The 16,952-nt window shown below is 39.2% G+C and overlaps 1 protein-coding gene across 3 annotated transcripts in view; it reads right to left on the minus strand.

Moving 5' to 3' along the window:
* Nucleotides 1–348: 348 nt before the first annotated feature.
* cadm1b (cell adhesion molecule 1b) overlaps nucleotides 349–16,952 on the minus strand; it is a 213,789-nt gene continuing 197,185 nt past the window's right edge. For 2 of the 3 annotated variants that reach the window (XM_058634123.1, XM_058634122.1), the window contains 3 exons: nucleotides 14,960–15,010; nucleotides 1,961–2,089; nucleotides 349–1,808 (listed from right to left, as the gene is read on the minus strand). In XM_058634123.1, the coding sequence (XP_058490106.1) occupies nucleotides 1,690–1,808; nucleotides 1,961–2,089; nucleotides 14,960–15,010 (299 nt within the window). In that variant the 3' untranslated portion in view covers nucleotides 349–1,689. The remainder of the gene's footprint in view (nucleotides 1,809–1,960; nucleotides 2,090–14,959; nucleotides 15,011–16,952) is intronic. The other variant, XM_058634124.1, reaches the window with a different exon arrangement.

A 16,952-nucleotide genomic window follows, 5' to 3' on the forward strand; every position in this document is an offset into this window, starting at 1 on the left:
GTGTTCAGTCTAATCAGAATTTTGTTTTTTACAACTTTGCCTAAACATACATATTGTTTTTTTTTTATTGAAATGAACAGGAAAGTTAAGGAATAGGCACCACTAGATGGTGCTCTACATTGTTTCAGAGTTTAAAATGGGAACAACAAAAATGTTGTGATGATCATTTATGGTTTTTGTGTTAAAGCAGAACTTTGCAAGTCTGGTCGCTTTTTCACCCTTACTGTTCCCCCTACAGTTTGGGAGTACATATTTTTTTACGACACCAACGTAAACATAAATCTACCGTCGTTCCCTCTTCTTTGCTTTCTCCGACAACTGTTTTCTCTGCTTCTATTTTGCCGTCTCTGCCGTGATCTTATATACGGTAAACTGGCGAGGGTGTGTGTGTGTGTGTGTGTGTAGTGCCGTGAAGCAGTAAGTGTTTCTCCCTAGACCCAAGACTTTGAGAAACCTGCTGACTCTGAGGACTCCTGATCTTGCAAAGGCTGGTTTCCCACAAACAGACAGTAGGGGGCAGTGGAGACAGTCCATGACAATGACTCTGGAGCTGTTAAATTAGGGTAAAAAAAGAAAAATCCTGCATAGTTCTGCTTTAATGAGAGTTGCACATTAGTTGTTCAGTTTTGAAATAATGTTGGGTTCAAGGAACTCTGGAGAAAGGTTAAGTGTAAACTACGGATGTTATACCAAGACCTGCCTGCAGAGAGTAACTGACATTTCTGACTTTCTCTAGAGAATTTAAAAACAAATCCATGTCATGGCACTTAACAACTCTCACAATACTCGAGCACAATGTTCCCCTCACAAACAAACTATTGTGACCCAATTCACAATATAAATGTCATAAATTACAACCATCATTTTAAACACGTACACATAAATCTTAACTAAAGGTTGGGGGAAAGTCTGCAAATTTGTTTTTGGGGACCTGAAATAAATCTGTGGGTCCCGACCCAGTCAGTCCCAGTTAGGAAATGCTAAATCGTACCCAACTGTTAGGAATTGTCTTAAAATACAACCGGGACCCAGTTGTACTTTAAAGTTTGGTGAGATACAACAGCACTGCGACAATGAGGAAAACGTGACTCTCTTGTGTTTACGTATATTTTTAAGTCTGGGTTTTAGTTGCACTACCATAATAACTTACTGTCTTCTAGTTAAGTGTTAATTAGCTGTCTCCTCAGGTGTGGGTACATGAGTTTAACGCCTGCTGCAGCACAAACACACTCGTAGACGAGCACCAGGCCTTTTCATCTCCTCAGAAAGATCAGATGCAAGTAAAAGGGAAAAAAAAAAGAAAAAAGAAGAATCCAATCCAAAAAGCATGTGACAGGGGAAAATAAACAACAGAAACAAACAAAAAGGATATAGAACAAGGCACAAAATTGTCTGTAAAATAATTGAACTGTACAGAATCAGCCCCAGCAGTCCAGGAAGGGTCGGATAGGAGACTCAGCAATGCCTCTTATTACCACTTGGACACGGCAGTCCTACTTTCCACATTTTTCTTTCTTCTCTTCTCTTCCTCCTTTAAACCTTACGCTCCCTCCCTGCCCTCGTGCCGTCTCGTAACCAAACAGAGTTAGACATAATGCTCCTATAGCGCCACCACCACCACCACCACCAACACTACCAACACCAACATCGCCAGCAGTGTTCCCACCCGTCTCTCCTGGCCTGTCCACTTCAGATATAGTACTCCTTCTTCTCGTCTGTGTTGTTGTGTCCGCCCTCCGCGTTGATGATGGCCGTGTCTGCATCAGCGGCGTCGTCCGCCCCTTTGGCTTCATGCGTGAAGTAAGTTCCTGCAAAACAGTGCAGACAAAATTATCCAACCCTTCCTCCTCCTCCTCCTCCTCATGTGCACCTCAATCTCATTGCACTCAGGAAAAAAAAAACACTTGAACTCTTGAGATGTGTTCATGATCAAGTGTGATTGCACCGCCAGTCCTTTTACCTTTGTGTCTGGCAAAGTATCGACCAAGAACGATGAGTGCACAGAGGATGGCAAACATCACCACGGCAACCACTCCCCCGATGACAGCGTGGTCAATTTTCTGCGGCGCCCCCTCTCCGGCTCTAGAGTCTGGGAACAGGACAATAACCGTAAAAAATAACAATAATGGTATGATCAGAAAAGCCTCGTCCGGTCACTAAAGCTAAAGCTAACGCATTCACACAGATGTGTCCAAACCGTGACCATTAAATTGTTAAGACTGTCGAGATAAAGCAAATGGCTTTATGTTCCCTGGAAGAGTTTTAGCGTGACGACCCACCTGAAGAGAGGAAACACTTACTGTAAAAAGGCTTTAGAGAAGGAAAATAAGGAGAGAAATTTGGGTCCACAAAGACACAATTACACTATTTAGTTCTTACCGACAAATCCCACCACCTACTGCCAATAAGTTTGCAAATTTATAATCCCCCTAATTCACATTTTATATTTTTTCCCACTTCTATTTTCGTCACCATTCATTCAAAATGTCACCACTTCATCGTCTATGACAGAATTCACATTTAAATTCACAAAAGCAATTTGCATATTACTTTAAAAAGAAGAATTGTGAGAATAAATATAGTTTAATAGTTTGATTTTTTCAACCCGTAAAGCTAGACATAGCAGCTTTATAGTTAGCACAAAAGTTATTTTATTCATTCTTTTGAGGCACCTTTGTGTTAAGCTATATAAACGAAAACATGTAAAATAATGTCTCTTCCAAGAAAGAACCAGTGGACAGGATTTAGTGAAAGTCGAGGATTCTTCCTGATCAGATCCCACAGAGCTAATGCTAGCAAAACGTGAAGAATGTGTGGGTGAACTGTTATTGTGTATTTTATATATTTAATACAATCAACTGCTGGCATAAGCTAACTAGCAACACCAGCTAACAAAAAATACAGTTTGAAGAGAAGTGTGTGTTTGTACGAGGTTCTGACCCACTTATAAAGAATATTAAAGTTTTAACCCACTCACTCTCCTGCACCAAAGTCCAACGTGTAAATCAGCAATTTAAGATACTGACACAAAGGTGTTGTTGATTTATTTCTGCCCCCATAAGTCAGTTCACATGTGTTATTTAGTTGACTCAATGTTTATTACTATTAACCTCAGTGACACAAACTGACCACACGAGGCAGCAGTAGTTTCTCAATGGACTTTGGTGCAAGAGAGGAAGCGACGTATACAAACATATATTACATGTAATCAGACTTTACAGTTACAGCACACTGATGGTAGACACAGAAAATAGTTAAATTATAAAACTACACATGTAGCTGTCACAGCTCCACAGTCACATTTTCAAAATGCCAAAACATGTGCGCACAAAGGATTGTGGGTAATTATGCTGTGCTGTTGGAACGAAACAATTAAATTCTTGGTAATTCTTCGCACTGGAAGGGTCCTTTAGCTCATTTTGATAACATGACATCCTTGAAATTCAGTTTGAAGATCCTTTCATGACTTTGAGAAGCACTATCTGTGTAACTAATTTAAAGGGCTCATTGTAAGGTAACAAAAACATGACAGTTTTTAACTTTTTAGGTAATGAATAAATGAAAATATGTATTATAAATTTAAGTTATGAGTCTTGTAAGAGCTCCTCTCTAGAGTGAGCAGTGTTGGAAAAATATTCTTTCACCATGAAACATTGAACACAGTTTTCAGCAGCAGAGTTACCACCTTGTTAAAATATATTGTGATTTAAAAGGCAATTTCTGGAAGTTATAGAGCTCAATCATCAGAGACAGACACAAGTTTGAGGATAAATTGGCGTCTGGTGTCCTCAGGCAGAGAAATACGCCGCCAACCTCAGGTGTCACCGAGTATCACTGTTGCCACATTTAACCAGATTTATCATCTTGCACCTCAGGAGAAGAACAAGCCAGAGAATTTGAACCCTTTAAATGTCCGGTCTCAGAATAGTTTTGGGGCATTTATCAATAGTCTATAACTGGGCGCATTTGCACTGATGGGGTAGCGGCGGTTGAGGGAATGGCTGTACTTGTTCTGTGCTGCATGAGAGAGCAGCTCAATTTTCCATCACTCACTAGTCACGCTTAACCTGGACCTGAATGATTTTGATAAAAAGGCGAGCGGAGCAGAGAATTTTCCTCCACACCGAGGACGAGGCTACTGACACTTTCACATCTCAACGTTAAATAAAGCTCTGGGGTGGAACTGGTGTGTCGCTGGTTTTATTTTTGGGTGTCAAAAGTGACGAAATGGTTCTTTCCATTCTAAAAGTTGGAAAAAAACAACTTACACACAGGGGGAGAACATGCAAGGGGTTGGCGAAGCAAATTAATCCTGGGCCAAAACATCGTATCCTGTGTTTCTACTAACCCTTGAAAAAAAACTTGAATTTGCCACAGACTGATATCCGAGTCTTAAAACTGCTTAAATTCATCTACCCTGCTGTTTAACAATATTTTAGGTGGTATCATCTGTACTGTGGGAAATAATGCCTCGTAATGAGCTCTTTGTACCAAACTTTTCAAAATGGGCACTAGTAAGGCCTGATTCACAACAGATGTGCCGCTGCTACATTCCGGTTGTGTTTTAAATTATAGATGAGAGTGTTCACACTGCACTGTTTCAGCCTCTCGCCATTTTTTCACATGTTGCGTACAATTGTTTGAGTCTCCAGGCTGAATCTAAATACATGAAAACCAAGAAAAAGTTTGAGAACTGAAATGTACAGCTTAAAAAAGAGCTCAGGTACTTTTCCAAGCGAGCTGAGGCGATACTAGGCATGACGTCGCCAGACTGCCGGGCACTCATTGGTCAGAGTGCCATCACCGGAAGAGATGTCCGACACAATAATTAAGCTGAACAATGCCTAATTCGAGATCAGTTAAAAAGATTTAGCAATCCTAAAAATGTGGGATTTTTACCAAGCATCGTGCCAGGTGTGAACCATGAATGAACGAATGAGTTTGGTTACACAGAGCTCATTACACGGAATGTCAATTTGGGCAGCATTTCCCTTCTATGCAGATGATACTCCAAAAAATATTGTTCAAAAGCACCTTTTCTTCAAAAAAAAAAGGAAATTTTTGTAAACTCCAGTGTGAAAACAGCATGCTTAAATATCAATTAATTTTAATTAATTCATTTTCTTCCACTTTATGCTCCACATGTGGGTCTCAGGGGGGTGCTAAAACCAGTCCCGGGTGACATAGGTTAATCTCCAACAATTACCAGTTGTATTTTTTTTCAATTTTCAGTCCCGTGCTCCGGTCATGGAGGAAGTACTGAACAAATATTTTTAATGAACTGATTCTAATGATTCAGTTACACTGAAAACAACTGCTTTACAAGTCACTAGTCACTCGTTTGTCACGTGTAAAACAAAGTCACGGCAGTTTCATGCAGCCGTGCAGTGATGACTCCGCCCGAAATGAGTAGGTACTATTTTTGTAGTGGAAAACCAACTTAAACTGTGCCGTGCCATGTCGTGGTGAGGCGAGCTGGGACCATAGGTGGTAAAAGGGGCTTTGGATAACTACGACCTGAATGACTGAGAATCTACAGACCTCTTGAATGTCATTCAACAACAGAGACGAGTGAATAAAAGACGAGAAACTATGCTCATGCTTATTGTCGTGTTTAATACGTTAAACAAGAGACCATGTTTTTCTCTCCTGCTCAGGAGTGTACTTGATATGGACAACATGACGTGCAGCCAACCATGACCGTCGATACTGAAGGTGCACTGAGGGGATTTTTTTTTGTAGTCTCTCTTTGACATTTTTTTGTGATAAGAGCCTCGGTTCTTACTCTGGGAAGGTTTTTCCACCCTGTTAAATAAGAACTCTCCTTCGTCTAGCACTGTGGGGGCTGAGATCCGGCACCATTCCTCGTAGATGTGTCAAAAGAAAGACAGCGGGGATCAAGGTGAGGGCACCAAGGTGTGTGTGTGTATGTGTGTGGGGGGAGACAGGACTTTACACTGCAGGCCCTTTGGTGGGTGAATGTTCATTAACATGGAGCATGGACGTGTTCTCTCTCTCTCTCTCCTGCGGGAATGAGGCTGTGCTATCTGGCATCGCTGACACAGTAAACAAACTGTTTCACACACACCGGTGCACAGCAGCGGCTCGCTGCACCGCACACCAGGCCATTTTGAAAAAAAGGTGCTCAACCGAGACAGAACTTTTCTTGTTAATTAGTAAACTCGCAATTGCACATCACAAGATGCCCCCCGTGCTAATGTTGCTGTGAAACCTTTGGCTCAAAGCAAAATCTTATGCACTTTTTAAAGGATTAACAATTTTAAAAGGTTTGCCACCTGTGCATATAGAGATTCACTTTTTTATTATTATTATAATATTACTTAGTAATAGTAAAAGTCACTTCATTTGCAGTTTTAAGCCAGTTTTTCTTGTATTACAGCAGAATTTGACCACATTTATATGTTTCTCAGGCATTATATTATTACGATATAATATAATGCTATTATGATGATAATGTTATTATGATAGTAAGACATGTTTTTACGACATTGTTAAGAAAACAGACGTAAGTGACTGGAACTGGGAGGTTGTGGGTTCAATTCCCGGCTCTGCTAGTCTATATGTGTCCGTGAGCAAGACACGGTGAAAACTGTAGTGCAGCTCATCAACACTAGAAAAGCTCTATACAAATACAGACCATAATACCAACTCTTCTTATTCTGATTTGATTTGGTAGTAACGAGTAACAGAGAGAGTTAGAGGAAATATAAAGTTGCCGGAAATAAAGTACAGATATGTGAATTTTGTACTCAAATACAGTAACAAAGTATTTGTACTTTGATACATTACAACATTAAATGGCAATTTACTCATTTTAAAAACAAAAAGTCAAAATTAGATAAAAACTAAAACTATTATAACTTTGCTTCACACTTTTCGAAGCAGAAGACGACTCGACTTCTTCTATCGCTTATTATGTTGGTGCTTTTGGTGAGTGTGCGCCCCCTGCGGGTGGAAATCTTAACTGCAGAGCACAGAACATCCAGGGAATTCACAAGAAACGGATATTGTCGTTTAATCAGGTGAATCTAGGTTACATCATTAACAGTGCGCAATAATCCGTGTGACGGTTAATCGTGCCACTGTGGCACATGTTCATGTTTCCACCGTCCTCTTACAGCACTTGCAATAAGTAGAATTTGATGATGTGTGTGTGTGTAATGTAATGTAGCCCGGGCGTGTATGGCGATCGATCGGGGGGGGGGCTGACACGACGCCCAGGCTGGCGTCCTGACAGGAAGTGCACAGCCGCGGGGATTTATGGGCGAAATAAAGAGGATTTGTCGCTGATGCTTCTGAAAATCCACCACCTCTGAACTCCCACTATCACATGGTTTACAGTCACACGCACACACACACACACACGCACGTCTCAGTAGTGGAATGACTAATTGCCACTGTGGTCAGAAACAGAGAACGTCCTGTCTGACTTACCTGTCAGCGTTGAGATTAGAACTCGTCACAGAGCTCATTACGCGGAACGTAATGTCACTCCCCCCCACTTTAATTACTGATGTCCTGATCCCGATCTCACAGCTGATCTTTTTTTTTTTGATTGATAGGACATCAACATTTGCTGGCCCCAGCACTTTCCCACAAGCACTTATTGTTATTTTTTTGTTTGACGGTAACCACGGTGACATTGCACCAATTTGGTGTGCTTTAGTCATTACTAAAGCCTGAGTGTTCAATGTGATCTAATTCAGTGTTTTAAGGTTTGACGTGGTCCATTGATGTCATCTAGTGGTTGAGAATTGGTAGTGTTTTTGCGTTATTGCAGCCACACACTTATCACGTCTGGCGCTCAAGTTGAAATTTGACATTTTTCAACTTTTGCAAAAAATCACGCTTAGGCAACAAAGCGACGGCCAATCAGCGCTGGGCTTCTCCGGATGACGGAACACTTTTCGGAGCTGTACAACACTTTTATCTCTTGTGGAAACGTCTGCAGAGAAGAAACCATAGTCTCCTAGGATCCTAGGACCTAGGATGGACGAGATACTTTCGCGTGGCATTGGTGATTGGACGCTCATTCCACAGAAGCCACTCAGGTTCTACTGTAAAGGTTCTAAACGTAAAGTATATGGGAACAATTAAAGCTATTTCTCTGCTTTCCGGTAACGGTTCATCCATCTTCTACTGCTTTATCGTCCACATGAGAGTCGGTGAAGGTTGGTTATGTGCCAATCTCAACTGACATAGGGCGACAGATCACCAGTCCATAGTCTAGGAGTTACGGTAATGAAAAGTACAGATTAGGGATGTCACGATTAGAGATTTTGATAAAATAAGATCAAGTCATTTATTTGTCCCTGTGGGGAAATTTACATTCTGACTGCAGTAAAGACATTAAAGATAAAGATAATGAATAATAAACATGCATCACCATTTTTTTTTTTTACAACATATTAAGATATTAACACTAAGAATATAAAAAAAGAGTTAAAATAATAAGAATAAGAATGTAGAATGTATATTATTAACAGTTTGCAGTTTGGTGGTACGATTATTGTCAGAAGAACAATCAAGATGTCATGATTATTATGTATATGTGATTATATAAACACATTCTTTAGAGGTTTGGACCTTTAATGGTTATTAATTGCTGCCTTTCAAACAGAACAAGACACTGCCTAGTAATGATAATAATAAAGAGCTGCTAATTAAATAAAAGTGACCTCTGCTCTGTAAACTATAAAGTCAAAGTCACTCTCTTTCTAGATACTGTTAGAAAGTGCTTCAGTATTCTTTCAACTTACCTCCTTCACAGTCTATAATGGAAACATGGAATGTAATATAAAGTGTTTGGCCTTTGACATAAACGGCTGCTGCCTTTTGAAACATAAATAATACTGTATAAGTATAAAATACGCAGTAATACAAGTCACAAGTATTAATTTAATAACTCGCCACTTATGTATTTTCACGGGTCGTTTTTGCATTACCGTTGCATTTTTTTGGCGGATATAATGTGTGTCGCTGACAGCGTCTCGTTCTTGCACTAATCCGTCCATGGTACCAGAGATTAATCTCCGGTATGTGTTTTTTTTTTATGTCAACAGAAACACGGTGTAGGGGAAGCCTTCATGGAAACATTATGGTAACAGAAGGGTTATTAATAACATATGAGTAGATACACTGAACATTTAAATAATACAAACAGCTCGTAAAAGTTGTGCAACCCGTTTTAATTTAGGAGTTTAACGTTTTGCTACAGTGCTGCTGTCTCTGTCTCTCAGATAGACGTCAAACCAGTCTGTTTTGTCTCTCTCTAACAAATCAGTCAGGAATGTTATTTATTACGCTGACAGTGTGCCGTGCCCCCTTTGATCCAGGCAAATATCAGACCACGACTTGGCAAATTGTGACGAGTAAAAAAGATTGGAACGGGAGTAAAGGTCAGAAAAGGTGACTGGGACATCCCTGCTTTTTATAGTTCTTTCCTGTCCACACACACACACACACACGCACTCACCCACTCACTCACAATGGCCACTACAATTTATAGATGTAATTACATGGACACAATTGAAACAATGACTCTCCTGCTTTTTTTTTTTGCCATCACCGGCACTGAATGGACTCTCACTCTCACCGCGTCGTGGAGCGGCAGCGAGACAATGAGGACATCGCCACACAATCCACCGTCAATAGCACTGAACCTCCTCACATCACACGGCTTTCCTACGTTGTTGTCGTTCAAAAAAAGGGGGAGAATCAACATAATGAGTGGAGCATACTTCCACCCCAAATCATTTGTCTTGTATTCGCTGTTGTGCCAGACCGTCAACACAGCGCCATATTGTCCTCGCTTGAATTCCACTGCCGGCTCACTAAATCGATTCCCCAGAGTCTTTTGTAACGACACAAACAGCGATTTGAAGATGGATCAACACGGCTCTGACATTGAATAGAGGGGTCTGAAATACAGATGATGGCCTGGCTGAATATTAAATGGTAAATGAATGAAAATAGTGGCGTTTTCTTTGCACAACGAGTTGCGAGCACCTTTATATTGGTTCACACAATAATAGAAAACACCTTGTTGGCTCCGCATGAAGCTGACAAACTTAAAGTTCATCTGCACACAGCATTCATCATGAGAATAAAATCGAAATATTACGAGAAATAAGTCGCAATAATATTAGAAAAAAGTCATAATTTTTTGAGAATAAAGTCATAATTTTATGAGAATAAAGTCGTAATGTTTTGAGAATAAAGTTGTAATATTATGAGAAAAGTCCAAATCTTACGAGAAAAAAGTCGTAATATTTCAAGAATAAAGTCGCAATTTTACGAGAATAAAGTCTAATGTTTTGGGTATTTTAAATATTCCTTTAAAGAGCTACTTCGCCATGAACCAGCCTGTGACGAGGACACGGAAAGAAAAACTCAGTTTAACCACTTAACAAAAGACTTACCTCATAAAAATCAACACCAGCTTAAATCTATAATAACTTGGCTGGAAAATGAAGTTTGAAAACCGCTCACTCTCCCGCACCAAACCCCATAGAGAAAATCAGAGATTTCAAAAGATCAGAGAAGATATTACTGCAACAAAGACAGACTTTTAACTCGAGGGTGGGCTCACATGACTAACACATTCCCTGGAGACCAATTAAAACTGACTATTAGAGTATTTTTCCTCTTTAATAAACATTTACAGAGAGAAGAGAAAAACTGTACAGGTTGGAGAAAATCCCAATTTCAGACGAATCTCTGTAAACAAAGAAGTGATTAGCATCTCTAAACGATTCTTTCATTTTGTTCCCAGTGAAAAACTTTAAAGACAAATGATACATGCGAGAGTTTCCACTGATGCTGGTAAATGTTTGTGGACGAACCGCGTTGATAAAGGCACTCGGAACTACAGTGTTTGCTCGAGTCAATCGTGTACACTCACACACACAGTCGAGGGCTTCAATCTCCAGACTAAATCGCCGTGGAAACCTGCCAACACTTCACATGTACCAGCGCTGAGGGTGAGCGAGGAAACAAGCACAACCAGACACGGATGAAAACCTGCCAGAAATGGATTCCTAAAAATACCATCTGACTCTAAATCACACAAATTCCTACGTTTTGGGGCGATAGTGTTTTCTGTGCGTCACATGTTAGAGTCACAGATTCAAGTGTAAATAAAACCCTTAAACCACTTTATTCATGTGTAAACCGGAGTATATTATGTGTTTCTAGTTAACCCTTCTGTTACCATCCTGTCGTCGCCAACATGGATTTGGCATCTTTACTTCTCTAATTACCGCAACTCCTACACTGTTTTTAATTTGAAAATATAACTTTATTCTCTTAAAATTATAACTTAATTCTCGAAAGATTACGACTTTATTCTCATAATATTACGATTTTATTCTCGTAAAATTACGACTTTGTTCTTGAAAGATTACAATTTTATACTCCTAATATTACGACTTTATTCTCCTAAAATAACGACTTTATTCTTGTAATATTACGACGTTATTCTTTAAAGATAACGATTTTATTCTTGAAAGATTACGACTTTATACTCCTAATATTATGACTTTATTCTCCTAAAATAACGACTTTGTTCTCGTAATATTAGGACTCTATTCTTGTAAAATTACAGCTTTATTCTCATAAAATAACAACTTTATTCTCGCAATATTACGCCTACAAGTATGTGTGCCTTTAATTAATTTAGATTTAGAAAATGTAACCCTGCAGATCTGTGAAAAAGCTTTTTTTCTTTTCTTCCAATCAAATGTGTCACATAATTCCTGGTTCCTTTGTCGTTTCTGAGGATTCTGAGGATTCTCTGAAGGCTCAGCCGGGATCTCATGTCCCTGCGTTTGCACTGAATTGGATCATTTTTGAGCGTCTGATGAGCTGCAGCATTATTGCCACAGACTCCCGCCTTTTATTCCTCCAGAGCCGGGGATTGTGGGTAAACTCAACCCTCTGTCCACAAGAAACACAACCACTGACAAAGAGCATGTGGAGGAGTTTTTTTTTTTGTCTGTTTAGATCTTCGTCAAATAACGTCAAATTGACTTTATTTCACTTGTTTTTGTTTCTGTCAAAATTGGTTACAATTTACTTTGATGGTCCTAAAATTTCCACCTGATTTCCAGAAACATCTTCTTCCTGATTTTCCTACAAATCTGGATATTTCAAAGATTTGAAACCACTTTGGGTGTAATTTTAAAGATAATCACTAAGTAAAAATAGCTGCTTGTACGTACCAGACTCCTCTGTTAAATATTTTAGACATTTCCTTTGTTAAATGTTGGAGATTAATTAAGTTGGATTTGGAACTATAAGTAGAATTTGGAACTATAAGTAGGTTTTGGAACTATAACGTTACATTTGAGTATCGGCTCAGCTTGCTTGGAACCTCGTCAGAGCAGGAACAAAAAAAAGACACCTGGTACCAGGTTCTATCACTGATGGTAAAACAAAAAAGGCGAGTCGGGACCATGTAGTGGAAAAGCGCATATAGGCTATAGCATCAGCAGCAGTAGTAGCAGTAGCTTGGTTCATAGACTGATTAAAGCAGCAGAATCACAGCTGGTGGCAGCAGCACTCACACTGACTCACACTCACACAGCGTGAATAAAGAAATCACGGCGCGCACTTCCTTGTTGGCGCGAGGAGAATGCGACACTGTGCCGTTATGCTGATTAAGGTAGCGCGGTAGCAATCTACTGCAAGCCGGCTTAGCATTGCCCTGGTGACAGGGTATTTAGAAGAGCAGCCAACTGCAAGAAAGCTCAATTACATCCTCCCAGCATGTACTGCATAAATCACGGCAAATCCTCTTTCCAGCCTGTCTTTTCAGAAATTACTGGAATGTTACAGCAGAAAAACACAGAAGACACGCGACTGCATCGGTGTTATTCAGAGCAGAAGAGCTTAAGGGAGGGGAAAAACTGCCGAGTCATGCACAGCTCGGCAAAAGCAACTTCCTGTTTGACTGAGTCACACCCAGAGAGATAAAAACAAGGTGACTTGTAACTAATGCTTTTTCTTAGAATCGATTTTTTGGTCCATAACCTGTCAGAAAATGTTGAAAGATGTAGATCTATGTTTCCCCAAAACTCTAAATCACAAAAATTATTTGTTTTGAATATTTGTTTTAATGATTTATTTGCTCTATGGAGTTAAGAAACCAGCAAATATTCACATTTAAGTCAGAAAATTTGTTTTAGAAAACACTCAAACTGATCAGTTATTACAAGATTTGATGGTTAATTTAATAATTGATCAATTAAGCCCTATTATGGATGTAGAAAAATAAAGGCAAATCATAATCTCCCTGTCAAGCGACCTCCAATACTGGTCAAAATCTCTTAATTGGATATTGGAAAAAGAAAAAAACATGAAATTCATTCCAATCATTAAACCCTAACTTTCACATCAATGCATCACAAAGCACTGTGATAATGATTTCTTCCTTAAAATGCAGCAAAGAAACCAGAAAATATTCACATTTAAGAAGTGGATAAAACAGAAAACTTAAAGAGTTATGGTGACATAAAACAGAAGCGATTTTGAGTGTTTGTGAATGTTTAAAAAAAGTGTAAAAAAGTGTAAACATTTGTTAACATGTGTTTTCGCTGCCGATATAATACATTTAAATGTAATATTTAGATTTAACATCTAGGTGTAACATTTAATATTTAGATTTAACTGTTTAATATATGTATAGGTCAACAAATATTGGTGTAAATGTGTGAAACATTAAAACACACTATTTTAAACATCGTTTGAAGCTAAATGTTGATGCTAAATTCAGCTGAAGCCTCTTTACAAATGGAAAACTGCTCCGCCTGGATGTTACTTGTGCGTGAGTTTTATGAAATATTACAAAAGCAAAATACAATCTCTTTGTATTGTCATGGAAAAGTGACATAATCATTTTTGATCGCATATGTATTACGTATATGTATAAATATGTAATTGGCCAAGAAAAAGTGAGACTAAACATGTTTTTCTTGTATACCACATTTATATGAAGACTTGTTATTTTTCTAAATTTACATCCATATTTGTGTCACTGACACTGATGACAGTAACTCATATATAGTATATATAGTATTATTGAAGCTGTTGCTGTGGCCTCACATTGATTTCCCCTTTTTCCTTTTTTTTGGTTAACTATGACTGCAAGAATTGCAGAGGGGCCACAACAAAGAGACCGAAATTGCCGTATTTCTAAAGCAGCTATTGATAAAACGATCTATTCTTTAAGGATAGTTTTTGTATTAAAATGTCACATTCTGGCATATCCAAATGTCAACTCCCAAGGTTGCTCTGCCATCTGTTCTGTGTAGCCTTAGCGCTGCTGCTTTTTCTTCCACATAATAGTTATTTGAAAAAAAAAAAAAAAAGGAAAAACGCTTAATATTAAAATGAAATTTTAAGCAACAGAGATGAAACTAAGTGTAAAATAGTGCACACAGAGGCTGCCAAAAGGTTAGTCGGCTGGAAACAGCGAAATTAACTGCTTTTGATTTATTTTTTATGTCTCATAGAGAGTAGTTATTGATGTTTTTTGGCCTCGCAAGGACAGAATGTGACTTGTTACATTGACTTGAGGAGGAGGGGGGCAGATGCAAAAGGGCATTATGATACTATGATGGATGGGCCGGTGGAGATTTGGCTGCAGATGCTGATAAGATAGCGGGCACAGCAAAGTGGCGTCGCGCGCTGTGTGTCGTCAGATCAAACATGTGACAGGGAGAAAAAGGTCCGTGACAGGTGTTTGTGACGGCCGCGCGTTGCCCGTCCCTGTCCGTCCCTGCCCGTCCTCTATGTCACCTATCAGCAGCGCTATCAGATTGAAACTGGTCAACCACAGAGTGTGTGATGTGCATGCACGCACATGCACATGCACACACACACGCACACACAGAAAGACAGAGTTGTTGAGAGGGACAGTAGTGGGGACATACAGTACCTTGCGTGTTGACTGGGTTGGTGGTGGGTGTGGGGATAGTAGTGGGAGCATCTAGACAAAAAAGAGTAAACAAAAAAAAATAAAGAACATATATAAGAAATAAGAGAGGACAAGAGTAAAGAAACAGACAAAGGTCATTGAAGATGAGAAGTTCTCACTGTTCTGGCAGCTCTGTGAAGTCTTGTATAAAGTACCTTAAAATGATACTCGAGTAAAAGTACAAGTATGTTACCAGAAAATGTCTTTGGTAGAAGTTGAAGTCACTTTTTTTACAATATTACTTAAGTAAAAGCCTTAAAGTTTATGACATTTACTTTACATTACATGTCATTAGGCAGATGATTTTATCCAAAGGGGTGGAGTTGAACTTGATGTCTTTTGCACACAAGATACCAGTCTTAACCACTGAGCTACCCCACCCCCATTTACTGTACTTAAGTATAAAAATGTAAGTATAAAATGTTCAATATAAAATGTACTTAAGTTTTATCAGTGGTAGGGCGAGGTGTCTCTCAACTCTCAACCTGTGGGTTCAATTCTGGGCTCTGCTAGTGTATATGTGTCCTTGAGCAAGACACTTAAACCCATTATTTGGTAGTAACGAGTAACAGATACAGCTGGAGGACATGTAGTGGAGTATTTGTACTTTGTTATATTACAACACTGGTTGGTTATAAGGTTTCTACCTTATAATGTCTGTTATTTTGTTGTTTTGATTAATTTAGAATTTTTTCGACTTAAAAATGAATTAAAGGTGATAAAATCATTAACAAAACATCATCACGTATCTAAAAAAAACAAAGCATAGATTAATCTGAAAGTAATCCATGTCAAACATCTTTACTAATCCCTCTGCTGGTATTTAGTTTTATTTTTGTTTTGCTGTGGATCTGAACTTCTCTGTGTCCAGTGTGTTTATATCGTCCAACTAATAACAGCAAAGAGGACGGGATAATCCGGACAGGTATCAGAAGCTGTGGTAAACGCTGATAAAACAAACAAACGTTGAATCTGGGGTTGGTTCATGTGCTAGCAAAGCAGTGAAAGAGAGGACAAGGATGGTAGCAGTTAGCCTAAGTAGCTTGAAGCTAAAGTAACATCGCTACAGTGGTAGAATTTGCGGTATATGTAGCGTACATATGAGAATTACTGCTACTGAACTACTATTTTGAGCTTTGAATCATACAAGCTATCAATGCTAGCTCAGGCAGCTAGGTCCGCAAAAGTTAAAAGTGTCAATCATGCCGCTAGGCCCGGCCAACGCAAATACTTGTTGTTGTATCTGGTGTGAACACAGCAACAAGTATAAAAAGAGAACTTAGGCATTATACTGTTGAAATTGCACTTACTTTTCTCATAATATGTTTTGTAAAAAAGATACTTTATTGAATGTAAAACAAAGGGAAACATCTTGTTTTTTTTAAAGGTTATAATGCCGTTATTTTACTACTAAAATGAGTTTGACAGCACTGGTGTACAGCGTCGTTACCGTTGGCTCACAATTGCTAGGCCGAGATTCATTTGTGTGCATGTGTTTTTCTTTGCTCCCAAAATCCCACTAAAAGAACGCACAGTGAATTAGCATCGTTTGAACTCGTTTCTGAACTCTTATTGGCGTTCGTTAAGACAGCTTTGATGTAGTTTCTAATTAATGTCTGCCAATCAGGAAATGCATTTTCTAGTTTCCACCCCGTCTCTCAATAATTAATATCAAACCATCTTGGTGGACTCCAGCGGAGCCTCGACCAAAACGTCTCTCACCCCCGCACAGCACTGATTAGGCTCGTCACTCACCATCAAACAAAAACAGTCAGACGGACAAAATGGAGGTCAATTCAGGTGTGCGACTACTAAGGAGGGCTGAAAGCTTCCTCATCAGGGGTATATCTGTCTGCCGCTGCTGCAGAGGAGAGATAGCACAACCTCTTGCTGTGGGAGAGTCACAGCAGGGGAAATTATCTGGCTGTCTCTGAGCCTTTACTGTCTGCACTCC

Source organism: Solea solea, chromosome 7 (genome assembly GCF_958295425.1).
Source record: "Solea solea chromosome 7, fSolSol10.1, whole genome shotgun sequence".
In the NCBI taxonomy this organism is placed as follows: domain Eukaryota; kingdom Metazoa; phylum Chordata; class Actinopteri; order Pleuronectiformes; family Soleidae; genus Solea; species Solea solea.